Source organism: Phyllostomus discolor, chromosome 2, assembly GCF_004126475.2.
Source record: "Phyllostomus discolor isolate MPI-MPIP mPhyDis1 chromosome 2, mPhyDis1.pri.v3, whole genome shotgun sequence".
In the NCBI taxonomy this organism is placed as follows: Eukaryota; Metazoa; Chordata; class Mammalia; order Chiroptera; family Phyllostomidae; genus Phyllostomus; species Phyllostomus discolor.
In genome coordinates this window covers 210,805,073-210,831,933 of record NC_040904.2, presented here as the reverse complement: position 1 = coordinate 210,831,933, position 26,861 = coordinate 210,805,073, and the positions used below count along the sequence as shown (strand labels likewise).

The following is a 26,861-nucleotide window of genomic DNA, read 5'->3' as shown; positions in this document are numbered from 1 at the left end:
GCTGGTGGGTTTGGAATCTTCACTTTATTATTACTGTCACCAGAAGTCACCACCTTCACTTGGTTTACCACAAATGGACGGGTGTCATAAAGGGGGTCGCCACGGGGCAATTGGATTCACTCTTGAGAGACTTAACCAGGTGGTGGGGGAGTCCAGAGTAGGGGCCCAGGATGGGGACCACCATTCACCGCACACACGCGCACACAGAGATATATTTGTGGAGCCTTATATTATACATCTTATATATAGAAAATATATATATTTATACTATACACAGGCAGTAACGCTGCGGGAGGGGCCGGGCACCCGGACGAGGGCTGTGGGCACCAGAGGACGGGGAGTGCCACGTCAAGGGGCAGCGCGGGGAGGCAGCTGGGCCAGCCCGTCCTCCCGCAAACTCTTGGGAGGGATGCTCCCCCTTCGTGCTCCTTAGAGAATCAGAAGGGATCTTGGGCCAAGGTCAGGGGGGGGCCCCCACGGGGTAGCAAGTGGGGGCTCTTGGTTACATGGGGGAAGCCTGGGACCCCAAAAGAGTCTTTGAAGATCAAGAATGACCAGGGAAGGTTGGAGGGGGGAGCCAATGCCAATCTCCCAGGAATTAGTCCCTCAACTGCTACGCCCAGGGCAGACCTAGAGCCACAGCCAGGCAGGCGGCCCGTGACTACATAGGATGAGTTCAACTCGGGGACAGGAGGCCTGGATCCTGAACCTCCGTCTGTGTTTGACTTTGGATGCTGTCTTCCTGGCCCAGACCCTTCTGTCTCTAAGGGTCCCTGCAGCTCTAAACTCGGGTGGAGCCCAGTTTTCCTGAGCTGTCTCTTGTGCTTGCTGGGAGGACAAGACCCAGACTCTGCAAGGTCAGGATGCTGGGGGCCCTTCTCCAGGGAAGGTCTCAGAAGCGTGGGAGAGGCGGCACGGGGGGCAGTGGGGAGGGAACAAGGGGATTCCATCGGCCCAAGAGCACAGGCTTTCAGCTCGGGCCCTCCAGGGGGGTGTCCTCTGCCGACAGACGCAGCACGGCCCCCCCCCTTCCCAGGAGGGAGTCAGGGGCCTTGGTTCTCAGTCCCACCACGGGCTGGCCTCTGCCTGATGGTGGGATGTCTGGGCGGTCCCCCGGGGCCAGTGAGGAATGCTGAGTGAGCTGGTTCAGCGACTCCGACTCTTGGCCCGGGTTGTGTAAACATCCCAGTCTGGGGTGGCACGGGGAGTCTGCACTGAACACCCAGGGACAGGGTGCAGCTTACACGTGCCCTGTCCTCCAGCCCAGCGTCGTCAGAGCTGGTGGGTGCTCGGGCAGAACAGATGGCACACCCCTAGGGTCTCCTAGTGTCCGTCAGCAGGAGAGGTTTTCTGTGAGGAGTGGGAGAGGGGAAGCGCTTCTCGCAGCCTCCCGCACAGACACTGAACTTCTGCCAGGAACACCTCCACCCCCACCCCGCCCCTCACCTGCACCGCCAGCTTCTGGTCTGGTACATCCGGGCAGAAGCCACCACTCGGACTGCCCCCAGGGCAGAACCCTCCCTCTGATGTGGAAAACGGCAGCTAGCAACACCCAGCTGTTGCTCGGAGCTCGGGGGTCCACTCCCCTCCCTGCTGCCCGCGGGGACAACTTGAACTGACCTGAGTTCGGATCCATGCCCTACTGCTAGCGCAGACTCTCTGAGCCTCAGTGTCCCCTTCTGTTAAGTGGGGACAGTGATGCCCCTTCTCTGCCTACGAAGTTCCTTTTCCTCCCCTCACTGCTGTGCCGACTGCCGCCACCCTCGGCCCCTGCCTGGGGCGCCTCAGCCCGCCGGCACTCCCGGGGCAGCTGCGGGCTGAGCCCTCATCTCTGATGGACTGCCAGCTCCTGGCCCCCGCACGGTGCCCCATCACCGCTGCACGCCACCTGCCTCTCAGGGGTGGTGTGGGGGGCACGGGGTGCTGGTGGTGGGAGTACCCAGCATCCTGCTGCCCCACGGTCCGGTCCCCTTGCCCTGCACCCCGAGGCGCTGGGCCCCAGGTCTTCCTGCACCTCTTCCCACTGTTTAAGGCCTCCTTGGTCCTTAAGGCTCAATGAAGAGCCCACCTTGTGCGACAGCCCCCCAACCGTCCCTGCCCTTGGGGACCCCTGCCACCCTCTCCTCCACAGCCTGTGGCCTCCCCGAGCCTACCGTACACCAGGGGCTCTCACTGCTTGCCTCAGGGTGGTCTGTACCATGGCGACAGCTCCCGGGCTGGCCCTGCAGAGTCCAAGTCCTTGTCCTCTCCACCCAGCCTCCCACAGGGAGACCGGCCCTGGGTGGGCCTTGAGGAAGGCCAGGGGAAGGGCCTTCTATCCCCTGGGCTACTGAAGCCCCTAGGCCGCTGGCTGACCCCAGAAGAGGGAAAGATGACAGTGGCCCAGAACAGTCGTTCCCTGGGAGGTCACAAGAGCAGGGAACCGGGATACCTGCTGGGTGGTCGGGGCCAAGAAACGCAGGCAGCCAGCCTAGCCCTGCCAGCCACCCACTGGGACCCTGGGCCAGACGCTCCCCCTGTGCGCCGCCTTATCGCCTAGCCCTGGGCAGGGTCTTAGTGAGCCTCTCCTAGGGGCAGGGACATCGGTCGGTCCTCTGGGAGGCCACAGAGGGGGCGCCGAGCTCCCAGAGGGACACACACAGCACAGTGTGGCATGCAGGGGGACTCCCGCCCTGGGAGGGGCTGGTGGGGGTGTGGGCGGAGGGCCTGCAGGCAGGACGGTCCCGCTGGCAGAATGGGCCCCTAGCTTGCAGTAGAATCAGGGTGTCTCACGGGCTCAGGCCCCCCAGGCCTCCCAGAGCCCTGGGAGCACTGAGCAGTGGAGCCCCCGGCTGGGGGATGCGGGGAGGCGGAGGCAGGGGACAGCAGGTGCTCTGCAGTCACACAGCCTGGGCCTGGCCCCACCTCCTCCGCTGGCTGCCTGAGTGACCCTGGACGAGTGACCTTGACTTGTCCAGGCCTCAGTTTCCACAACCATAGAGTGGAAACAGCCCCAGCACTCCTAGCAGGGCTGTTGGGTCACTCCGAGCAGGGGACAGCCCCCAGGGTGGCGGGTGTTCACACTTACCCTGCAGCCACACCTTCCCAGCATCACCTCGGTCTGTCCTTCCCTCTGTTCCTACCTCTGGCACCAACGGGGCCCCTTCCACTCTCGTCTCCCCCTCCCCAGAGACCATTTGTCTTCTACACCCATGCCAAGCATGGGCTGAACACACAGTAGGTGCTCAATGAATGCTCGATGACACAATGAATGAATGCAAACACCCAGGCGCCTGCTGAACACACTTACACACACATGTAGACACCCCCCCCGTAACACCTTGCTGCCCCCTCCCATCCCGAGCAGCCCTGGACTCAGTGGAACCACTGGGAGGTGGACGAGGTGCTGGGCAGGGCAGCCTGGGAGGGAGCAAGGGGCAGGGTGTGGAGGGAGGGGTGGGGGCCAGTTGGGGCAGGGGCAGGCAGGGGCGGGGGTGGGGAGGGGAGAGGAGGAGGCGGTCACTGCGGCTCAGTAGCCCTGCGACTGGTAGCCCTGGGGCTCGGTGTCGAAGGAGTTGGCCGGCTGCTGGTAGGTGCCACCCATGCCGGTGGGGTCTGGCCCGGCGCTGGGCTCCACGTAGGGGGCATAAGGCATGCTGGAGTCCTGGCTGGGGTCCATGTAGTCCTGGGAGAAGAGGGCTGAGTCGGCGCCAATCTGGTACCGCTGGAAGGCCAGCACAGCCTGGCCTGCCTGGGGACGAGGGCCGGTGGGGACAAGGACAGGAGGGAGGGGGTGGTTAGAAGAGAGACAGACAAGAGCATCGGGTTAGTGGTGGTTAGTTCACTAGACACAGACAACAGAGGGTTAAATATCCTCAGAGCACCAAAGACAACCAAGCCTGACTGATGGGAAGGGAGGCGGTCGTTGCGGCCAGCCCTTGGGAGGCCTGGGACCACATCGTCCAGCCAGAAAGGGCTTTGGAAGTCACCGGACCCAGGCCCCCTCATCCCAGAGGTCACTCGGCCACCAGAAATTCTAGTCTCCACTGTGGAGTGTTAAAATGGTTCAAAAGCCTACAACTCCCTTTTCAAACTGTTCTCAGAAGTGTTAGGGAATGGGGAAAAAAAGTTTCTTGGTGGGACAGAGGACTGTCGCCATCTCCTGAAACTGCTCTGTCTCTCTTGCAGCGAGGTGCAGCCATATGACTGAGTCCTGGCCAATGGATCACTCCAAGTTCTTTGTTTGCCCTTTGACATGATGCCTGGAGCACAGGTGTGATAGCTGGAGCTCTAGTTGCCACGATGGACCATGAGGTCCAGGAACCAAATCATAAGGATGAAAGAGGCCTAGGTCACTGAAGACTTCTGGAGCCTATGCCAGCCATGGACTATCTTCTCAGCTGTGGACACTGTTTTTGCAATTTCTGTCATTTGCTGCCGAACCTTATTCTAACTGAGACAAGTTGGTCTGATGAGTTTGGGAAACTGAGTTAAACAGAGTGAGACAAGTCTCAGGACCACAAGACTTGTCAGAGCCTCGACCATCTAGTGCACACTGGGGTCCCCTGCGGGGAGACCACACGCTATACCCGCCAACCTTATCTGACCTCTGTAGCCCCTTTTTTCAGCTGGGAAAAGCTTGTCTACAGCATACGTGCATAGGTGGGAAATTCTTTTGCGGTAACAGCAACTATACTGTTATTAGGGACAAGGACATTAGCCACGCCAAGCTAGGGAGTACGTTAAATCTGTCACTACAAAAGAGGTTCACGGGTTCACACTGAAAGCCTCCCCAGAGACCCTTCCAGCCCAGGTAACGTGACGGAAACATGCGAATGCCCCCACGCCCTGTTTCTGAGCTAGGAGGATGGAGAAGGGGGGCCTCAGGCAGAGTCGGCGCCAGACCCCTGGCCTGAACCCAGACCCTCCCAGGCCAGGGCCCCTCCTCACCTCCTTCTCTCCTTCCCATCAGCCCCCTGACAGGGCACCAAATCAACCAGGAGCCCCAAAGGGCCCTCAGGTCAGGGGCATGTGCTTGGTGTTTAATTCTAGAAAGTTCCAGAACCCCAGGGACTAGGCATTCACTTTCGATTTGTGTCCCTGGAGAAAGCTGGTGGAGGGGGGGGGGGGCCCATCCTGGGCAGTGGCGGTGCGAAGCCCGGCGTTGGGGGCCTGGAGAAGGCGGGCCTAAGGGAGTGGGCTGAGGAGATCAGGTGGGGCCCTCTCGTGTTTTCTGCTATGTCGGTGTGAGGTCCTGGCTGCCCGGGGCTCAGACGCAGGCGCCTGGAGAAGCAGGAGGGGAAAAGCCCCCTGGGGTAGCGGTCCTCGGAACCCGGAGCCAGCGGCAAGCCCACAAGAGCACATGCAGAATGAATGAATGAATGAATGAATGAACGAACGAGTCCCTGAGAGAAACGTCTGCAGACGCGGTGCCCCGAGCCCCGGCTCCACTGCCCAGGCCGGCTCCCTGCACAGAGACGGAGGCTGCAGCAGGTGGCTCCGTGGGTCCTTCCAGGGAGAGGCCTCTCACTCAGACGCTGTGGCTACCTCTGTGGGCACTCCTCCGCCCGAACCGAGTCACGGCCTCTCTGGCCATCCGGTTCAAGGAGCCACAGACCGGAGCAAAGGAGGGACACGGGCCCCTGCTGGACTGGGGTGCAGAGCGGGGGGCTGTGAGTTCTGCTCAGAGCCCAGGAACCTGGTGGTCCTCCTGGCCCTGCTCCTTCAGATCGAGTGCCCTCTCTTGAGCCTCTGCACCGTACCGGAAGCAGCCTGCACCTGCACGCCTCCGGTGTCTGCAAGCTCACTCTGTGCGCCCTGCTCTGGGGCCTGCTTGGGACACATTCATTACCTCCTCAACTGCCGCTGCAGAGGGGGGTGGGTGGGTCCCTGCTCAGGAGCTGAGGGCCCCAAGGACTGGAGGCCAAACCTTTGGAAGAACAAGGACTCGCCACATAAGAATCATCCTGAAGTTGAGGCTGTGGAAGTGTCCCTGGCTCCCAGGGCAGGATGAGTGAATACATGAATGTGTGAACGACAGAATAAGTGAATGAATGAATGAATGAGTGAATAAGGGAAGGAGTGGGTAAATGAAGGAATGAATAAATGAAGGAGTAAATAAATGAGTGAATAAATCAATGTGTAGATAAATTAATGTGTGAATAAATGAGTGAATAAATGAAGGAGTGAATAAATGAGTGAGTGAATAAACAAATGTGTGAATAAGTGAAGGAATGAATAAATGAGTGAGTAAATAAATGAACGTGTGAATAAATGGAGTGAATGAATGAAGGGTAAATAAATAAAGGAGTGAATAAACAAATATGTGAATAAATGAGTGAATAAGTGAAGGAGTGAAGGAGTGAGTGAATGAAGGAGTAAATAAACCAGTGAGTGAATAAATGAAGGAGTTCATAAATGAGTGAGTGGATGAAGGAGTGAATAAATGAGTGATATATGAAGAAGTGAATAAATGAGTGAATGAATGAAGGAGTGAAGGAGTGAGTGAGTGAATAAATGAAGGAGTGCATAAACGAGTGAGTGACTGAAGGAGTGAATAAATGAGTGATATATGAAGAAGTGAATAAATGAGTGAATGAATGAAGGAGTGAATGAAGGAGTGAGTGAATGAAGGAGTAAATAAACGAGTGAGTGCATAAATGAGTGAATAAATGGAGGAGTGCACAAACGAGTGAGTGAACAAATGCAACAACAGAAGAGCCTACATTTATTGAGCGTCTCTGTGCCAGCCTTGTTTTCATCCACACAACAGCCCCGAGAGTTGGCCTGTCATCACTCCTCACTCAGCCCAGGGAATCGCACTGAGGCTCAGCGAGGTGCAGGGGGTCGCCGGGGCCCCACGGGACACGAGAGCGGAGCCAGGCCAGGTGTCCTCCGGTGTCCTCAGCCAGGCCCCCCCCAGCAGCCAGCTTCCGCTGGGGCTGTGAGACCAGCCTTCACGCCACAGGCATGCGGCAGGCTCTCACCCCGCGTCCACAGCTCAGTGCCCCGGCAGCCCACATGGGGGGCTACCTCCAACCCTCTAACGGCCCGTGGGGGTCCCTTCGGGCAGATTTTGGTTTGTCTGCCTCCCCTCCCCAGCCTGTGGGCTCCTGGGCCAGGGACCCCCTCTGAGTCATCACCAGGCACGAAACAGCTGCTCAATAAATGTTTACTCAATGAACGAACAACAACGGAGGATAAACAAAGGAGGCAATGAATGAGTGGCGAGTGTTAACTGGCCTCTCAAGCCAGTCTTCCCTGCCCTGGGAGCCCCGGCATCCGGGCCGGTCCAGGCAGCAGGCTGCGCCCCCGTCCTCGCCACGGGGCAGGGCACAGGGTGCGCAGCCTCCGGAGGCCCGGCGGGCCGACTACGGCTGTGCCGCGCTGGGAAACAGCGTGTTGTACTCCTCCTGGAAGGTGAGGTCCTTGAATCTGCGCACGGCCAGGGCTGCGGTCAGGCTCTGCCAGGAGAGAGCAGGGGTGAGGCCCGCTGGGAAGGGCTGGGGAAGAAGGGCAGCCCGGCCAGCAGGGGGCAGGCTTCGGCGGCCACGGGGTGCCGTTGCCCGGCCCTGAGAGTCCTGGTGTGCAGTGGCCCACTCGGCTCTGTGAGCCCCAGCCCCAACTCTGGGCTTGCTGCCCCCGGGAGGCCCGGACGGTCCCCATGTCCAGGGTGTCTTCTCCGGTCTGAGATACCCTGGGGTCACCTGGTTTTCCCTCCCAGCCCTGAGATGACCTGGAGTGACCGTGGCTGGCCCGCTGGGGCCCGAACCATAGGTCTCCTCTTCCAAACTCCAGCTCCCAATATTGTACTGGGGTGAGGGGCCTCACGGGAAAATGGCCATCCAGGGGCCCCCGAAGAGAGAAAGCAGCTGCCCCAGGGTGTGCCCAGGGGGGTGCGGGCACAGGGCTCCTCCTCGCAGAAGGCTAGGCCAAGGACGGCTCGAGGGCCTGGAGGAGGGGGGCAGTGGGGGGAGAGCCCTGGGGGGAGAGCGGAGGGGACCCCAGGTATCTGCAGGAGGGAGATGAGGAGAGAAGAAATAAATCGAGGTGACTTGGATCCCAATTCCGCGGGCAGCCTTGCTGTCACGCTGGTGGGCGCTCAGGACCCCGGGTTCAGAGCCCACAGGAGGTCCGGCACAGGGACAGGCTCTCCTTGCCCCACGCAATACACACTTTTTAACTTCAGCACATTGCTAACACGTAAAGATCGGACTCCATGTGGAAATTCGGCTCTCTGGCTTCTCTGGAGCACAGAAGCCCTGGCCTCTGTAGGTCCCCCTTCCTGCTTCTGACCCGGGGCTGAGGACAGGGTGCCCCTTTAGGACAGGGTGGACATGCCGCCTGGCCTGCCCGCGCCTCCCCCCGTCTTGCCTGCCAGGTGGGCAGCTAGGTTTGCGACACCTTCCCCCAAATCCAGTCTCCGGACGTTACAGGCAGGGAGACAGAGGCTCGGGGCCCCTGGGAAGACGGGCAGCCCCAAGGTGTGGCCCGGGGCTCCCGACTCCTAGTCCTGGGCTCCTTCCCGGCCTCAGCCTCTCCAAGCCCCATCTTGCTGTGCAGGCCTCAGCTCCCTCGTCAAGGATCAGTCCCCGCCGAAGAGGACAGTCACTCCCTGCCCAGCTACCACGGCGGGTGCTCTGCCCCAAGGCAAGGGTCCGCTGTCACCACGTGACTGTCCTCTCTGGCAGTGGCAACGGCCTTCCTCGGGGCCGGCCCCGCTGTGGGCATCAAGGACAGAGGCAGCACGGAAGCCCCAGCGGTGCGGGGAGGCCCCAGTCCCGGGGCCCGGCCGGCAGGCCGCGTACTCACCCACGTGAAGATGGAGAAGAAGGAGAAGGCGATGGCGGCCCGGGCCGCATCTGTCCCTTCGTTCAGCGGGTTGTCCTTGGGCTTGGAGACCTGCCACTGGTTGGCCAGGTAGCAGAAGCCCACGAACCAGAGGAAGGCCCAGAAGGCTGGCGTGTCCACCAGGGTCAGGCGGAACGGTCCACGCGTGGGGGTAGGGGTGGGGGCAGGTGGGAGGAAATGGGGAGACCGAGGACCCGGCAGAGGTTCAAAAGCACATCTCCCGTGCTCCCCCACCCCCAGGGGGGGCAGAGAGGGGAGCACGGGGAGGGTGAGCGAGACCAGAGAGGCCAGCCCAAGGCATAGCCAGACAGAGACCACGGACAGGAGCCAGACAGGCCACAGACAGGAGCCAGCCACGGCCCAGGAAGGGCCGGGGGGAAGGAGGGAGGGAGGGAGGGAGGGAGGGAGGGAAAGACAGAGAGAAAGTCAATCAGCCAAGGCCGGAATTTCTCTAACTTCAGCCAAACACAGATTTCTCAGCTATCCCTGACTGTCCACCCCGAGGCCCGCGGCTTTCTGGGAGGAGCACCCCGATGCCCCCTCACTCCTGACTGCAGTCCCCTCACCCCCACCCAAAACTGGGCCGGGGGAAGGTGAGGGCTAGGACAAGGGTGTGTAGCTCAAAACCAGTGGGTCTGAGCCTTGACCTGTAAAATGCTTGCAGCCCCCCAAGTCCCCGAGGGCAGTGAGAGGCCCTGAGAGGACTCCAGGAGGGGGAGCACAGCAGTGGGGGCCCCGGGGCAGCGAGGCCTTCTGAGGGGCCCCGGGTCTGCCCAGGAGGTGCGCACAGGTGCCCAGAGGATGGGGTGTCTGGAGCCCGGCCCCCGCAGAGGCACTGCCGGGCAACCCTGGGGCTCTGCGGGACACGGTTTGAGAACTACTGATCCTGTCCTAGTTCCTTCCAGTCTAAGGGCCCCGAGACCTTGCTGCCGGGCTCATCTGAGAGTCTCAGGCCTGGAAATGGGGGAGGTCCCTGCCACGGGCCTGACACCAGGGCCTTAGGCTAGTGAGGCTGAGTCTACCGCTCTTAACCTCCGCCTCCGCCAGTCAGATTCTCCACACTCTCGGGGCCGCTTCGGAAAGCAACGGCAGCCTGTCTCCTGAGCTCCCAGCTCCAGGTTCTGGCTCCTGGGGGCCCACCAGGGTGGCAGCCACTGAGAGTGAAGACGGCTCCCCGGGGTGCTGTGCTCCCCGCCCCGCTTGTGCCGCTGGGGCTGTTCCGAGGGCGCAGGCCGGCCCTGGTCCCACCCTTCCCTGCGGCCAGCCGCGTGACCCTCAGCCTGCCCCTTCACACCTGCCCCTTCACCTGCCTCGTAGGTGTGCGCGAGGATTAGCGGGCCCAGGGCTGGGACGGCCCTCTGGGGCTGGGGACTCACCCGAGACCCCGATGTCTGACAGCACGGCTTTCTTGCGGTCCTTCACGCTGCTGATCTGCGGGAAGTACACGTCCAGGGCCAGGTAGAGCAGGCAGGTGAGGAAGGCGAGCACGCCCACCGCCACGCCGTAGCTGCAGGCGTTGGGGTTGCGGTTGTAGATGCAGAACTCCTCGCCCTCCGAGGGGGTGTTGAGGTAGCCCTCGTTCACGATGGAGCCGAACACCACGATGGAGAACACCTGGGGGGGGGGGCGGGGCGGTGGGGGAGGGCTGAGTCCCACGTTGGGGCGAGGGGGCGTCCCATCACCCCTCCACCTGCTGCCTGCCTTCCTGTGAGCCCTCTGCTCCCCAAAGAGCAGGTATTTCGGAGGGGAGGCCCAGAGAGGGAGGGCAACTTGCTCGGGGTCACACAGCACAGAGCAGGGTCAACGGCTTGCACTCGCAGCCCAGGCACGGAGGACCCGCCCGCTACAGATGCAGCTGTCCCCCCCCTGCCCCAGCCCGGTCCTGAGAGGTCTCCCTGGGACACCATGGCTGCTCTCAGACTGCGGCCACCTCCCAGAACCGGTGGTCTCGTGCCCCTGGGGCCGTGGGCCTGCTGAGCCTCCGCCCCCATCTCACACACCCCTTCCCTCCACAGAGCCACTGGCCGTTGTGGGGGCTCGGGCCCCACCCTCCCCTGTTGTCCAGGCCCTGAGTGATGAAGGAGAGAATAACAACAGGCACAGTCCTGCCAATCGCAGGGCGGCCCGCACCGCCCTGCCCCCGAGTGAGGTGCGAGTGGCACCTCCTTGGACCCACAGCTACTTCGGTTTGGCGGGCAGCCAGCTGAGACAGCTGGTGACCCCACCCCCTGCCATCCACCGGCTGGGCTGTGGGCGGGGCCGAGCGGTGTGCTGCAGAACGTGGCGAAAAGGGATGGCGAGCCACTGCTGCGAGGAAGCTAGAGAGACTCTGGCTCTTGGCCCGTCTCGCCTGCTCACTCCGATGGGAGTGCTGCCATGCTTTGAGCTGCCTCCTGGAGAGGCCTACCTGGCGGGGGAGGGAGGGATGCCTCCCACAGCCCACAGAGAAGCGAGTCCCGCCGGCACCGTGTAAGTGAACTTGAGAATGGGTCCACCCTCAGCTGCCAGGTGAGCCCAGAGCCCTGGCGGCCACCACGGCTACGGCCTGCGACAGACCCTGAGGCAGTGGCACCTAAGCTGCACAGATTCTGACCACAGAGAAACTGTGGGACAGCAAATGTCTGTTGTTTGGAGCTGGTCCATTTGGGGTGGTTTGTTACACGGCAGTAGCTGACTAATACAATGTCAGTGTCATCGGCATTTTGCAGGCGAGGCGGTTAAGGTGCAGGTATCGGTTAATAATGCGCCCAGTGTCACACAACTGGTCAGCGGCAGAGCTGGCTTCGAACCCAGGGGCCTGACTCTCAAGTCCGTGATTTTTCCTCCTGCCTCTTGCCTGCCCCGGAACAGCGTGAGGAGGGTGAGGAGGCCGGGCCCCATGGACACACGTGCACAAGGGCAGAGCCCTGGCCAGAGGGGATTTCCATCACCCACTTTCCACTCCTCAATCGTTCTACAGAAGATCTGTAATTTCAACGTAAGCCGCACCCTGGCTAGCGTAGCTCAGTGGATTGAGTGTGGGCTGCGAACCAAAGCATCGCAGGTTCGATTCCCAGTCAGGGCACATGCCTGGGTTGCAGGCCACGGCCCCCAGCAACCGCACATTGATGTTTCTCTCTCTCTCTCTCCCCCTCCCCTCCCTCTCTAAAAATAAATAAATAAAATATTTAAAAAATATATATAAGCCAGACATATTTTCACATTCGGCTGACACCCAGGACGGCTAGTGACCCCGGGGCAGGCGTGGGGAAAAACGTGAGAAGCCGTCTTATCTTTTCCATCTCATCTTTTTAAGGTATCTGCACTTTACATGGGTTTTACCATGTATTAGATATATCGGTGTGTGTATCAATATATATATCTCAAGTAAATCTACATTTAATGGGAGCATCGACTCAGAAACCTTTCCCGAAGGCGTGCATGGGGCCCCTGGCTCATCGCTGTGTGGTCAGAAGGACCTGACCCGGACGTCCCGTGGGTGAATGGAGAAGCAAGCGACAGCACAGCCACACAAAGGAACCTTGTTCAGCCATCAGGGGGACCCCAGTTCTGATGCGCGCCACACACGGATGTGCCTTAAAACAAGTGGAAACAGTGAAAGAAGCCAGACACGGAGAGTCAGCGTCATGTGATGCCTTTCTCGCACTGCGTCTGTGATCGAGGCGGAAAGCAGACTGGGGGGCACCGGGGGTTTGGGGGCGGGGGGGGGAGGTAGGCGGGGATTACTCAGTGGGCCCGGGGTATTTATGGGGTGACAAGTAGAGAGAGGTGGTGCATATGCAACATCGTAAATGCACCAAATGCCACTAACTGCACGCTTTTAAATGGGTTGGTGCATGTTGTGTGAATGTTTCTGCAATTAAGAGAAAAGAAAAAGGAAGGACTGTGGAGCTGTGTCCGGCTCAGCTGAGGGCTCAGAGAGGGACCTGAGCCGCCTGCCGGCCGGTCCTGACTCAGGAGGCCGGCAAACCCAGTCCTCCAGCCCCAGCGCCGCCCGGCCCATGGCACCACCTGGCCCAGGCCCTCTGTCCCTTACCGCCGTGCGCCGAGAGGGCGGTTCGAGCCGCCCTCACTCACAGAGAGAAAACCCAGGCCCAGAGAGGGGTGACACTGTCGTTAGCAGTCCACGCTGAACTGGAACCCAGGTCTCCGGCCCTGCCGGCTCCGGGCCCCTGGAGGCGGGTCCTGGAGAAGGAGCGGTGTCTCCCGAGACCCGCGGGGTCAGGCAGTGTGACGCAGCGCCAGCTCCGGAGCTCAGCGGCACGGGAGGGGACAGACGGGGAGTCCTGGCTTCAGAGCACTTCCCGGCAGACCCTCCCTGAGGTCCGCCGCCAGAGGTGGGGACAAGGGGGGGCCCCTTCCAGAAGCAGGCAAAGGAGGCGGGAGGGGAAGCAAGAGGCCGGAAGTCCCTTTGGGGACAGCAGAGGAGGAACCGTTAAGACAGGGCCCTCCTGGGGGACAGGAGCAGGGAGTCCTTGGAGAGTCCAGGAGGAAAGTGCCGGAGATCATGCATCCCCGAGAGAGTGCGGAGCAAGATCAAAACACCCTCCGAGGGACAGGCAAGCCCAGGGCAGGCGGAGTGGGAGGAGGCTTCACACCAGCTCCCCGTTGCCTGCCCTCAGGACCCTGGGCGCCCAGCCCTCCTCTCCGCCCCATGTCCGCTGGCACACACGGACCTCGGTCAGGTGTCTGCCACAGCTCAAAGGCCTCTCAGTGCCTGGCCCTGGCCCGGGACGGGCGCCCAGGGCTAACCACTCCCATGGCGACCCTGCTGTGGGGGAGCAGACGGTTTGGAGGGGCAGGAGTGAAGGGGGCCAGAGTCCGGGGTGACCACCTGGGCCGGCTGAAACCTGGCCGGGCCACTTGTCTCGCCGGTGCCCCTGGGCAAGTGACCTAGCTCCCCCAAGCCTCAGCTCCCTCGTCTGCAAAGCCAAAGCGGGGCGACAACGGCACCTAAACCACCGACTGTTGTGAGGGAAGACTGAGGTCGGGGCACGCATGCGATGTGGAGCAAGCGCCGCCTGTGCTGGGCCCGCACCGGACAGACGGGTGGGACAGGCGCCTGGGCAGTGACAGGGCTGGCCGCGGTGAACACCGGGCGGGAGGTGGTCAGGAGGGGGCCCCAAGCAGTGGTTTCTGGGCCGAGCTGGGAAGGGGCCCGCTGGACAAAGCGCAGGGGAACCCGTGTTTCGGGCAGAGAATGGAAAGGGCAAATGCTGAACGCGGGAGAAGGGGCATGGCAGGGCGTCTGGGGAGCTGGGGCCGGAGAGGTGCGGAGGGGAGGAGGGACAAGGCCCGGGGGCCACAGTGGGGACACTTTGTTTAACCACAGGGAGAAGTCACGGGGTGAGGGAGTGAGGGGTGATCAGGGACCCGCCTCTCCCGCAGCACTCCAGGCACTTCGGTGGTTCCCCGCTGCCATCTGGATACAGTTCAAGCTTGTGGGGGAGGGGGCTGGGGTCAGGGCCTCACCTCCCTACACTTCCCACCAACCACCTGCTCCCCCACCCCCTCACGCCCCAGGCCTTGTCACTAATGGTTTCCCTGCCCCAGGTCCTGAGCTGTAACAAACTTTCCCGTGGAGGTGCAGGGAGCTGCCGGGTGGCCCCGCTGCTGGGCATGCGCTGTCCCAGCCGACCGCTCTGTGCCCATGGGGCACCCGGTGTCCGGGGCCTGGCCAGTCTCATGTTGGGGGCCAGAGCACTGGGGCTTGTCCACAGTTGTCCATTCGCCCCACAGCATTTCCCGAGCACCCGGTGTGGGCCAGGCCCCGGGTGCAAGGCTCGGGGGCGGCAAGGTCCCTGTTCCCACCAGGGGGGACAGACAGTAGCCGACAAATACGAAGGTCAGTCCTGACAAGTGTCCTGAAAAGGCACTAGGCAGGGCGAGGGGAGACGGCGAAAGGCAACTCGGGGGGAGGGGCCCTGATGGCTCGGCCTCTGAGCAGAAGACCAAGTGTCACGAGGAGGAGTAACCTCAAGTGCAAAGGCCCTGGGGCCTGAGCGCCCGAGGAGGCATGTGCAGGCCGGTGCCGCTGGGGCACAGCCAGCGTCGTGAGCTAGCTGCGGTGCCAGGGCTGGCCCCCACGCCTTGAGGAGCAGAGGAATTCAGGAGCCACTTCAGGCTGAGGTTCGAAAGAATCGCCCTGGTTGCCCACAGACTGTAGGGGCAAAGGTGAGAGCATTGCCCAGGGGAGGGGGAGGGGCCGGGCCTGAGTGGGCAGCGGTGAATGACGGTGGGAAGCCATGCGTTGCGGAATGTATTTGAAGGTAACGCCACCGCCACCGGCACCAGGTGACAGGTCTGCTGTGGGGAGTGAGGCGACAAGGCCCAGCAGGTCGGGGAGGGGCTGACAGTCAGGTGTGCGTGTCAGCTCACCTGTGGGCTGCAGCGCTGGGCCAGGACAGGCGGCCTCACCTGGACCAGGCCTGATGGTCTGCAGATGGAGAAACCGAGGCTCGGAAAAGGGGAGAAATGTTGCCAAGGACACGCCCCCTGCCCCTTGCGGTCTCCCGAACTCCCCTCCTTGGGGCTTGGGCCCCAGTTTAATGTGGGCCTCCAGCGGCCACCTCCTCACCCTGAGTGGGAGGGGGCGCCCCAGGAGCTGGCAGGGGCTGCAGTTTCTGTTCCCCAGCCACTTCCAGTCCATGGCAAGACAATGGGGGACTCCCTCAGGACCCACGGTGGGACTCTTAATTCACTCCACGTGGTCCGCGTCCTTGTTCTCGTTTTACAGCTCATTTTACAGCCGCTTCTGGGAGCCTGCCCGGGTCACACGGCTGCTGAGGGTGAACCCAGTCTCAAACCCGAGTCTCCAAACCCAAGCCGGTGCTCTCGGGCCTCTGGGACGTCTTGCTAGGCCCAGCTCCAGGTCAGCAGGGGCAGCAAGGAGCCCACAGAGCAGCCATCGGCGAACCGGAAATTAAGCCATAATGAAATTCCGTGCTGCGCAGGGGAGGCCTGGGGTCCGTGAGGGACGGAGACGGGTCTGCAGGGATGGGAGAGGAGGGAGGGGCGGTGGTCCGGGGGGCGGGCACCCGGAGAGGCCGCCGGTCTCTGCAGGCCAAGGAAAAAGCATCTCCTTCCTTCGTGCTACAGACAAATGCTAAAAAACCAAACAATCAAAAAAATCGACCAAGGTAAACGGGCCAAGGCACTTTTTTTTTTTTTTTTTTTGCCATCTTTATAAGCCACCAATCCTGGTTCTTTTTAAAAATGGATTCCAGATGGCACTGGGAACAGAGCTGTGCTGAAGTCAGAAAAACAAGCTGGAAGGAATTTCACAATCTCCCAGTGTCAGGATCTTGCACCACTGGCTTCAGCTAGGAACACAGGCAGAGAACCGCCAGGCCCAGCCCCGGCCTCCCCTCCCCACCCCTTCTCAGCCACCCCAGGGGGCTGGGGTGGGCACTGCCTCATGGCTTTGCAGCTGCTGGTCCCACCTCCCCTGATGCCCTTCCCAGGTTTCTCATCTTTCCAATAGGAGCGAACTCCTTCTCACCCTTCAAAACCCTATCGGGAGGTGGTGACTCCCTCACGCCGCCTTCTGGGACGCCTGCCTTCCCAGTCACTCTCCCCAACCCTGACCCCGCACACACCCCTGCTTGAGACTCACTGACCGGCCTGCCTCCTCCATGACACCCGGAGACAGCCCACAGCCTCCACAGGGGCCTTGCACCCATGGGTGCGTCTGACAAAAATCACCTCATTTAATCCCCACTGAACCCTCTAAATAGAAAATAAACCTCAAAACACCCCCGCAAAGTGGGCTTACACAGCCCATTTCACAGAGAGGGAAGCTGAGGCTCAGAAAGTTGCAGACTCCGGCCCGCCCACAGCAGGTAAGCAGGGTGCCAGGCCTTCTGCCCAGGCCTGCCCCTCAGCCCCATTCCTGAGTGGGGGCCAAGCCTCCGAAGGAGCGGATTCCAGATGCCAAACCCCAGGATCAGCACGAGACCTAGGAGGGACGCCCGCGGTCCCAGCGCGTGTCACCACCCTGCAGTGTGGGAGGGGCCAGGCCCACCGTACTCCACATCTGCACACGGGAGTGGCCCCTGAGCTAACCGAGGCTGCGGGGCGGGGCGAGAGGGGCCCGCTTGTGTTGGGGGGCGGGGCAGGGTGGGGCGGGGCCAGAGGCCCCCACTGTTGGCCTGGCACTTCCCAGAGGCCTGGCTTTAAACGTCTTTCGGCACGTGCTGGGCTTGCGCAGATAAGCTGTAGAGGCCCGTTTCTCTTGCCTGCACAGGCGCCCGGGAGGAGAGTTCCCCAGCTCCCCGGGCACTGGGCGGGTCTGCTCACTCGCTCTCCACCTCCCGGTCCGGCTGCGCCCGCTTCCAGGCGGCGACACTGCCTCCCTGACCCAGGACAGCCATCCCTCTGCCCCCACCCCACGCAAGCCTGCTCCAGCTCACCAGCCCCGTCTCTCACCAGCCCCTCCCCCAGGCGGGCTCTGCAATCCCCCCATTCGGGCTCCTGGCCACACCTCCAGCCTCTCCCAGCCTCCCAGTGACCTCAAGCGGCCCTCATTCTGGCTTCCGTCCAGCTGCTCAGACCCCAGATGGGGCTCCTCCTCGAACCCCACCGGATATGGAAGTCAGGCCTGCTGCTTTCACCTCCCGCAGATAGCTCCCGGACCACTCCACGTCCCTGCACCGGCCGGTGCCAGCATCACCTCCTGCTAGGCAGTGACAGAAGCTGCCCGGTCTCTCTGTGTCCACTCCCGCCCCCCTCATTGTCCCCTTTACAGCATCAGGGAGACTCTCTTTGGACCTACGTTGGACTGAGTCGCCACCCCTGCTCCACCCCACCCCACCCCCAGGTGAAATCCCCGCCCCCCTCGGGGCTCAGACCCCCCTCCTGCCATTCTCTTCTCTTCTGGCCACCTCCCAGGCTGTCCCCTCGGCCTGGGGCACCTAGCGTCCCCAGATCTTCCTGGCTGGCCCCCGCTGGTCCCTTCCCAACATCCTAATCTCAGGGCACAACACCTCCTCAGGGAAGCCCTCCAGACCAGGCCCCCAGGTCTATAATAAACTCCAGTTACTCAATGTATTTTCTTGGAAATATCATTATCTAATTTTTTTCTTTTTTGCTATTTATTGGTTCACTTGTTGGGTGTCCATCCCCAGAACCGGGGGAAGGGCCGGGAGAGGCTGGGAGGCCGGCGAACAGTGAGCCTGACGGGTGGAGAGAGGCACAGGCGGCGCGGAAGTCGGGCGGACGGCGCATTCTCCCGTCGGCATCCCTGCCTGCGCCCCCCACTCGCATGCCTGTGACCCCGGGGAGCTCACTCAGTGTGTAGCCGTAACCGGGGGGGGGGGGGGGGGGGGGGGGCTGCTGAGTCCAGCTGAACCCGCCTGCCTGCCAGGGGCCCTGCTGAAGTCCTGCCTCCTGCCTCCGGGGCTCCAGGGAGGACGGAGGGAAGCAGCAGGGAGTCTCAGGCTTTTGGGGGATGAGTCAGGCTGCCGAGGGCGCCCCCCTCCATGGGAATGGGGCCCTGTCTCCCCCGAGGTCATGTGAGGAAAACGGCTGAAGCACAGGCAGAGGCGCGTGATGGGCGCTGGGCAGCCACTGGTTTCCTGAAGAGCCCCGTGCAGGGCCGCAGGGCTGCGGTGGGGTGGGCTGGGCGCCCGGGGTCCCCTCCCTCCTCCCCTGCCCGGGCACCACCTTCTGCAGCCTTGGGTGTGACCGGCTGGGGATTAAGCCGTAATCTTCCCACAAGCTGTCTCCTCTGGTTCTTGGGGGTGGGGGTGGGGAATGGGCTCCACGGGGCGGAGAGCAGCCCCAAGCCCCGAAAGTGCTGCGACTCAGCTCGGGTGATCCGCAGGCTCCCCTTTCTCTCCACACTGTCCCCATCCTCAGCCTCCGGTGGCTGTGTAGCAAGGGGGTCAGTAGCCTCATTAAGGAGGGGGAGGCTTGAAACCCAGAGAGGGGCCACGGGTCACGCTCGGTGGCAGAATTACCCAGATGCCCACCTCCTGATCTACGTCCAGGCGGGGTGGGAGCAGGTGGGCCGTGGTGAGCAGCGCCACCCCTGGGAGAGGGTCGTAACACCAGCCAGGCACGGCTGAGCCCTTCCCAGGCAGGACCTCAGGGAGCCCCCCTTACAGGTCAGGAAGCTGAGGTTCTCCAAGTCCCTCGGCTGGTAAGGAGGGCAGAGCAAACCGCCCAGTGCCGTCAGCTCCTCCGCTTCCCAGGGCCTGCCTCCGCCCCACCAGCCCCCTGCGTCTCTGCCCCTGGGGACGTTCTAGCTCTGCAGAGTGACACTCTGGGCCCAGGCCCTGCCTCGCATTCTAGAAGAGGAGACAGACACGGAGGGGGGGGGGGCGGGGAGGGGAAGGCCCTCCTCTGTGAGAGTTCTTACAGCCGGCCGCGCAGAGCAAAAGGGAAGGGGGAGGATGAAGTGAGCGTGGAGGAGTCCTGGAAGGCTTCAAGGGGGAGGCGATATTTGAGTTGGGCCTGTAAGGCGGGTGGGAAGCTTGCACGGGACAGCGGGTGGGAAGAGGAGGGCGGAACGGTGCACTTCGCAGCTCAGTCCACCCGCGTGTAGAGTCCTTACGAGATGCGGGGCCCGGTCAGGCCCTGGGGACTCGACAGAGATGTCACACACTCGGTCCCCGCAGCCTCTCAGCCTTTACTGGGCCTTCCCATCGGCCTGGAACTCCTTGGCCCTTCTCCCCCACCAGCGGGCCCCACCCCTCTCTACCCCACTGTCACCTCCCACCCCTGACGGGGGGAGTGTTCACCTCCACATTGTAAGTGCGTTCAGCCCCCTCAGCCCACCTCAGCCCCCTCACCGAGGAGCAGGCGCCCGGCACGTGCTCACTGCGCACACAGACAGAAGATGCCGGGGTGCCTGTGCCTGTCCTGGGGCTGCGGGGTCCGAGGGGAGGACACACACACCCCTCACTGCCTGCCAGGTGCGCTGAGACATCCACGAATAACCATCAGCCGTGGGATTTCGCAGCCTGAAGGTCACGGTCGGGGGAGAGCTGGGGAGAAAGCCCGGGGAGGTGCAGGTGAGAGAAAACCAAAGGGGAAGCCCTGGGGATGGGGACCGTAGACATATCTTCTGGGGGGGGGGGGAATGGGCAGGAAGGGGCGAGAAGATGAAATAAGCCACTGTAAGGTGATGGACAGGGCCCGAGAGGAGAGGGCGGAACTGAGGTGGAGGAGAGGGAGGCGGAGAGGGAGGCAGGCAGGCCCCCGGGATCGGAGTCCATGCGCAGGTGAGAGGGCGGGGTCTAGTGACAGGGAGGACCACCCGCACAGCAGGAGGGTCCCAGGCCCAAGGACCGCTGGAATCAGGGCAGGCGCAGGGGGAGCTGGGAAGGCAGAGGAGGTCAAGGATGCAGGAGGAGGGGAGGCCGAGGAAGCGAGAGAGGCCGAGGCGTGAGAAGGATCGCAGCGGGCTGGGCTGGCGGACACTGCGATGACCAGGAAGGTGGAGGCGGGACAGTGCGGGAGAGCGCGGCGCCAAGTCCGAACACCGCGGAGGGAGACCCGCAGGGCGACCTGGGGCGGGCCTACCAGAGGGAGGGGCGGATCCTGGACTGGCCTGAGATGCAAAGCTGGTGGAGGACGCTGCGCCCCTCTAGGCCCGGCAAAGGCAGGGTGAGGGGGAAAGAACACCCCGCCCCCAAGAGAGAGCTGCCCAGAAGCTGGGTGGTGGGGGGAGCAGAAGGCCAGGTCCCAGGGCGATCTACAAGTAGGAGTGCTCAGAGGGCGCGGAAGACCCGGGGGCACAGGCCGTGTCCTCTTGCTGCCCCCGAGTCACCTGAGGAGCCCCAGGTTGTTGGGGTTCCCGGACGTTCCTAAACAGTCCGGGCCTCGGAGCCTGGAGCTGTCCCAGGGAGACAGCTGTCCCTTCCCGGAAGTCCTCCTCCCCTGCAGCGGGGAGCTGAGCAGAGGGCCACACCCGGGAGGGGAGATGCCCGGGAAACGCAGGCACGGCCGCCCTGCCAGGCTCCACTGGCTCGGCTCTGCTCACAGACGTGGGCCCGGGGCCCAGGCCCCCACTGAGCACGGCGGAGGGGGGTGTCGTGCTCTTGGCACCGCCTCTTGCAGGACCAGCCAGTCCAGCGTTTCCCAACCCACAATCCTCCAGGGGCGAGAGTGGGTTCTTCGAGTGTGGAAAGGCTGGGAACCATCAGCCCCACTGGGACTACCCGTTTCCAATCTGACAGGTGGGGAAACTGAGGCCCCATCTTGGAGAGCACGGCATCTTGCTCAAGTCAGCTGCCACTCTGGGTCCGAGTGGGCTTAGAAAGTGGCCCCAGACACTTCCCAGCGCCCTGCCCTGCCTCTTCTTCCCCCCCGGGCAGATGGCTGGCTCTTCCTGGGTGCCGAGTACAGCTCCCTCGCCGGCCCTGCCATCTGCCCTCCCCCGTCCCTCTCTCCCTCTGCCCCTCCTCCCCCAGCCTGTGGTCTCTCTCTCCAGACTCTACCTAAGGGCTTCCCACGAGCAGACCCTGCTGCCCGCCCGGACTCCCTGCCACAGGAAGCAGGCTGTCCTCAAAGTCAGCGTGGGCGGTGTCCCAGCAGCCACCTGTCATCGTTTCCAGGCCTCAGCTTCTCGCCTCGAGTGGGGGCCACGGAGCCCACCTGGACCAGGACGTCCCAGGCCCGGCAGGAGTGGGTCGCGTGGCAGGCCTTTTAAACCTTCGCTTCTACGGATTTCACACCTGCCCCAACCCCGGCTCTGCAGCCCCGTGTCGCAGTGAGGTGACGGAGGCTCCGAGGGGCCTGGGGGTTCCCAAGGCCCCACTCTGGGGGCCCTGCTCTCTGCGCCCAGCCCTCCCGGGCTCCCCGAGCTCCTGCACTGCCCCTGCACGTGGGCAATACCAAGACGCCTGGCAGGATGCATCTCCTGAAGACCAGCTTGCGGCTGACCCCGCCCTACACCTGAGAGATGGACCAGCCGAGGCTTAGCCACGGGCAGGCGAAGAGGCGAGAAAGGTGCCAATACGGTCGGCGGCAAATGCCAAAGGAGCGTTGGACCTGTCCTCATGGACCTCGCTGTCCGAGTGAGGGACAGGGGCGTGGCTGGTGCCGGGCGAGGACAGGCTGCATAAGGCCACACATTCCTGCCAGGACGCCCGCCCCAGAGCCCTCTCCAAGCCCCGTTTCCGCGAGGCAGCCACAGGGAGCTTTCGAAACACACCTCCTCTCAGCTCACCCCTGCTCTCTGGGGCTCCCACGGCCCTCAGGTGAAGTCCACCTCGTCTGTCTGTCCCCTGAGGCCCTTCCTGGGCTGCGCCCCCCTGCCCGCCCCTCTGGCCTTTTGACTTGTCACTTCCGCTTATATGCCTGGGGCCCCTAAGCAACACCATTTCCTAAACCCACTCGGGCCTCCTGCACATTCCGTTCCTTCCACCTAAAATGCCCCTCCCCACGTCTTTATCAGAATCAGCTCAGGAGTCACCTCCCCCCGGAAGCCCTCCATGCCTCCAGCCTGCAGAGGCAGCTGCACCCCACTGGAGCTCCCTGTAGCATCCCAAGCCTCCTGGCTGGTGCTTGTCAGCTCAGTGCTGTCCTCACTGGACTGAGACATCTCCGGCGGGACACACAGGCTGGCACTGACAGGGACAGGGTACATGTGGAATGAAGGACCAAGGCCAGAGCTGGCCAGGGGCTCTGTCTCCACCTGGACCCCTTCTGCCTCCTTCTGACGCATGAGGACAAGGACGTGCAATCTGGCCGGGAGCCGGGACAAGGGGTCTCATCCTGAAACTGCTGTGTTTGCAAAGTGAGGTCACCGTGTGTACTCCGCGCTCACTTGGGGTGATTTAGGGGCTGATACAAAAACAGGGTGTGAAGCCGCCCCAGACCCCGAGCCGCCGCCTGGTGCCCCGGGGAGCACGCCGAGTGGGGACCCCACAGGCCAGGCTCACACAGCAGCTCTGAGCGCAGAGCCTCCAGCCAGGAGACGCGTCCCCTCTGTCCTGTGCCCGACTTGCCTTCTGAGGGCACAACACCCCCCCCCTTACAGAATCCGGGGTGTCACAGCCAGTGCCCTTAAGAGATCAACCCTGAAAATGGCAAAGTTTCAAACCTTTAATTTCTTTATTTTGCCAAAACAGAGCATTAATTTTAATAAAACCCTCTCATCTATCAGCACCGATACTTTCTTACCCCACATTGATCGTGTCAACCCTCTAAAGGTTAAGACCATAAATTCTAAGTTAAGACTATAAATTCTGCCCTGGCTGGCGTAGCTCAGTGGATTGAGCGCGGGCTGAGAACCAGGCATCGCAGGTTCGATTCCCAGTCAGGGCTCATGCCTAGGTTGAAGGCCATGGTCCCCAGCAACTGCACATTAATGTTTCTCTCTCTCTTTCTCTCTCCCTTCCCTCTCTAAAAGTAAATAGATAAAATCTTAAAAAAAAGACTATAAATTCTATGCACGAGGTGGTCCTTTACATAAAATCAGTGCCCTTTGGGACGCCCGGCCCCAGCACAGGGAAGGAGGTGGTACAGGCTGCGTGCGGTCTATGGTCATGGAGCCATGGCACCTCTGACCCAGTCGGCCCCCTCGTGCACAGCGGGCACTGGGGCGCAGGGGGAGGTCTCCTGGCCCCCCTGCCAGCACAGCCCCATCCCCGCCCCCCAAATGGGTCAGAGGCAGCAGCCCTGGACACTGTCCCCACTCAGCCACCCGCTCCCCGCCCAGGGCAGAACCTGCCAGAGGGCTCACCCCCTTTAACCAGTGTGGTCCATTCCTCAGTTCTTGCTGTGAATAATTAATTACCCTGACAGGTGTAGGGGTGTGTGTGTGTGTTGGGGGGGGGCACGCAGAGCCACAGGGGAGCTGAGAAAGCCTCCGTCAAGAGGGGTCCTAGACAAGGGGGTCCTAGATCTGCTTCTACCCCAACAGGACCTGGGGGCTCAGGGGGCTGAGGTTGCGGGGGGGCCCAGGGTGGGTGAAGCCCTGGAGCTTACATGGTGTGGGGACCCTCTTTCAGAAAAAGAACATGAAAAGGTTTTTTTTTTTTTACAAATTTTACAAACTTAGGGCCCCCCTGCACACACATTGCTGGCCCCGCCCCCAGGGGCTGAGGAAGGGGGCTGGGCTGCACAGGAGCCCTTGACAGGCAGACTGGGGGCTCCCAGGGCGCGGCACTCTGGGCGCTAAAGCTGGGAAAGCGCCTGCCCACCAGGATGAACCGGTCGCCCTAGCTGGGGGGCTGGGCTCCCCAGGAAGGCGAGGCGCCCGGCCAGCCTGCCGGCCCCCACCCGGTGTGCTGAGGCCGCAGCGGGGTCAGGGGTACGCTTCCCGACACGAGCGAACGTCTCAGCGCACCCCTCATGTCTGAGCAAGACGGCAAGGAGGCAGCAGCCCTCCCCGGGGGGCGGGATCTCGCATGATTTTTTTTTTCCAATTTTTTTTTGGTGGTAAAATACACGTAACGAAATCGACCCCCGTCACCATTTTAAGCACACGGTTCAGTGACACGGTGACAGTGAGTACATTTGTGTTGTTACTCAACCATGTCAAGTGATTTTTATATTTCCTAATAACTGCCAGGTAGTATTACTTTTATGATTGGAAAAAACCTCCTATATCTTATTTATGTATTTATTTCTTAGAGAGGGGGGAAGGGCGGGAGAAAGAGGTAGAGAAACATGGATGTGAGAGAGAAACATCAATTGGCTGCCTTCTGTACGCGCCCAGACCAGGGATCGAACCCACAACCTAGGCATGTGCCCTGACTGGGAATGGAACCCACAACCTTTTGGTTTGTGGGATGATGCGCAACCAACTGAGCCACACTGGCCAGGGCAAACCCCTATGTTTTAAAGGCACCAGGGATAGGAGGCTGTGGGGGCAGGAACTCTGCCTGCCACTCACATGCTCGGTCACCGCGGCCTTCTCTGAGCCTCCGTGCCTGCACGTGTGGCACAGGCTGCTGGGGGACCCGGCTGGGCTGCAGTGGCAGCGCCCCTGCCCACAGCGGGCACTCAACCACAGTTACTCCCTCCTCCTCCTCCTCCTTCAAGGACCGGCTTCCCCACACCCCGAAGTGTGCATATGTAAGCCCTCCTCCCCCTTCCAGGCCCAGACTGACATCACCTGCCCCACGAGGGAGGTCTCTCCGATTCCCAGGGCAGGCAGGAGACCCCTCTCCTGGCTCCTGCCCCCCCTGCCCCCGCCTGGGGTGCCTGGCTCGCTCTACGGTGGGGCTGAGGGCTGCATGTGACTCATGCTGCCTTCCCTCGGGGCCCAGCAGACTCAGTGTGGCTTTGCTAAATGAAGCCATCACGGGCAGAAGTGACCCAAGCAGCCACACTGCCCACGCCCCCTCATAAAGCCAGAGGCTTTGTCCTCCCAGGCCAGTGGCCCAAAAGACAGCAAAGGGGAGCGATGCACGCAGCCGCTCCACCTGATCGGGCAGGTGGCGCCCAGAACTCTTTCTTTGCCAAGGGCCTGTTGGGTCTCCGGGAAGCTGGAGGCTGGCACAGACGAAGGAATTCAGTGCCACTAAGCATCACGGATGTGCCGGGGGTGCCAGGCCTTGTGCCGGCACTGGGAGCCCAGAGACTAACAGAACGGGGCCTCCCTGCACTCAGACAATTCCCCGTACGGCGGGCACCCTTCTTGTGCCACCAGCAGGTTTGAATGGTTTTAGACACACAAACACACACACACAAAGTAGCTCCATCAGGCCCTGATATAGCCCCGAGAACCCAGGAAATGAGGGAGTTTGAGCATCCGGAGGCCTCTGCTGGCTTTGGGTGTAGCTGTCACCGACAGTGCCCCTGGCCACCATCCCCAATACAGGATCTTCTGGTCTGGGCACCCAGGAAGCGGCCCCGGGCCTGTGGTAGCAAGACCTGCTGGCGAGGGTGTCTGGGCCACGGCCAGCCCACCCTCGGGAGCCCCAGGCACCTCCTCCCCAGGCAACAGCAGGCTGCCTTTCCCTGGGGAGCTTGCGCGGCCTCGGGAACCCTTCCCCCAGGTCTGCAGAGGGACCCCACTCGGTCCTCTGCACTAGGGTGTTCCGCCCCCGACCAGGCTGGAGGTCCGGAACAGGCCTTGATGTTTTTCACTGTGGGGAAGGGACCTTTTCCCGGGTCTCCCAACCCCCACAGGGATCCAGGTGTAAGTTGGGGGCGGGGGGGGGGGGCGCTGTCACAGATTCATGAAATATCAAAGCTCCAAGAGGCCTCAAGGGGGCTCCTCCCACCTCTCTACAAATCAGGAAACTGAGGCAGGAGAGAGAAGCTGACGCTCGCACCTCGGAATTTATAAATCCTAGTTTCCCGTGAACATTTCTTGGGTGGTTTCCAGCCCAAGGTCACGCTGAGAAGGAGAGGCAGTTTCCGGGCGGACGCCAGGTATCTGGCTCCAGACGCATCGCTCCACACCGTCCCGACTAAGCCCTAAAAACCGGGTTCTCCGTCCTCTCCTCTTTAACGTCCACCGCAGGCGCGGCGTGCACCCCCGCAAGATGTTCCACGCCCTCATCCACCCCCCAAAAAAGGCCACCTGAAACCCGGGCTCCGTCTCCACGGTCGCCGGTCCACCCGGGCGGCCGTGCGCAACCCGAGCCGCGAGCTGCAGGGCCGCGGCTTGGAGGTCACGGCGATGGGGGGCAGGGAAGTGCGCGAACTGGGGGCACCGGCACGTGAGGACCCCGGGAGGGGCAGGGGGCGTCCCCGCGAGGGTCGAGACCCCCCGCCCTCGGGGCCCAGGGAGGGGGAGGGACGGTACCGGCACCCCGCAGGACGGCTCCCCTCAGGCCGCCGCGGCCCTGCCCAGGGTCCGGTGGGGTCGGGGTCCCTCCGGACGCGCTGCCGCCCTTCCCGGCGTCTCCACCCTTCCCCCGCCTGGGCAGGTAACCCAGACGTCCTTACCCAGGACACGACGCGCAGAATGGTGTGCGGCTGCCGGACCAAGGTGTGGGGGTCGAAGGCGCCCCCGGCTTTGCCCGCTCCGTACGCACCCCCTTCCATCGTGCCTGCACCCGCGCGGTGCCCCCCGCTCGGCGCGCGCCGCCGACCCGTGCGCGTGCGCGGCGCCCCCGCCCCGTCCC

The 26,861-nt window shown here is 62.3% G+C and overlaps 1 protein-coding gene across 4 annotated transcripts; it reads right to left on the bottom strand.

The window, feature by feature from the left end:
* SYNGR1 (synaptogyrin 1) lies at positions 1-26,861 on the bottom strand. 4 transcript variants are annotated; one of them, XM_028532702.2, is made up of 4 exons: positions 26,683-26,861; positions 10,206-10,443; positions 8,791-8,936; positions 1-3,726 (listed from the first exon to the last, which is right to left on the bottom strand). In XM_028532702.2, exons 1-4 carry the CDS (start codon positions 26,779-26,781, stop codon positions 3,499-3,501), a joined length of 711 nt encoding a protein of 236 aa, XP_028388503.1. In that variant the 5' UTR covers positions 26,782-26,861; the 3' UTR covers positions 1-3,498. The 4 variants fall into 4 exon arrangements, with proteins under 4 accessions (XP_028388503.1, XP_028388504.1, XP_028388505.1 ...); XM_028532703.2 differs by having other exon boundaries at positions 1-3,730; positions 26,683-26,860; XM_028532704.2 differs by having other exon boundaries at positions 1-3,664; positions 26,683-26,860.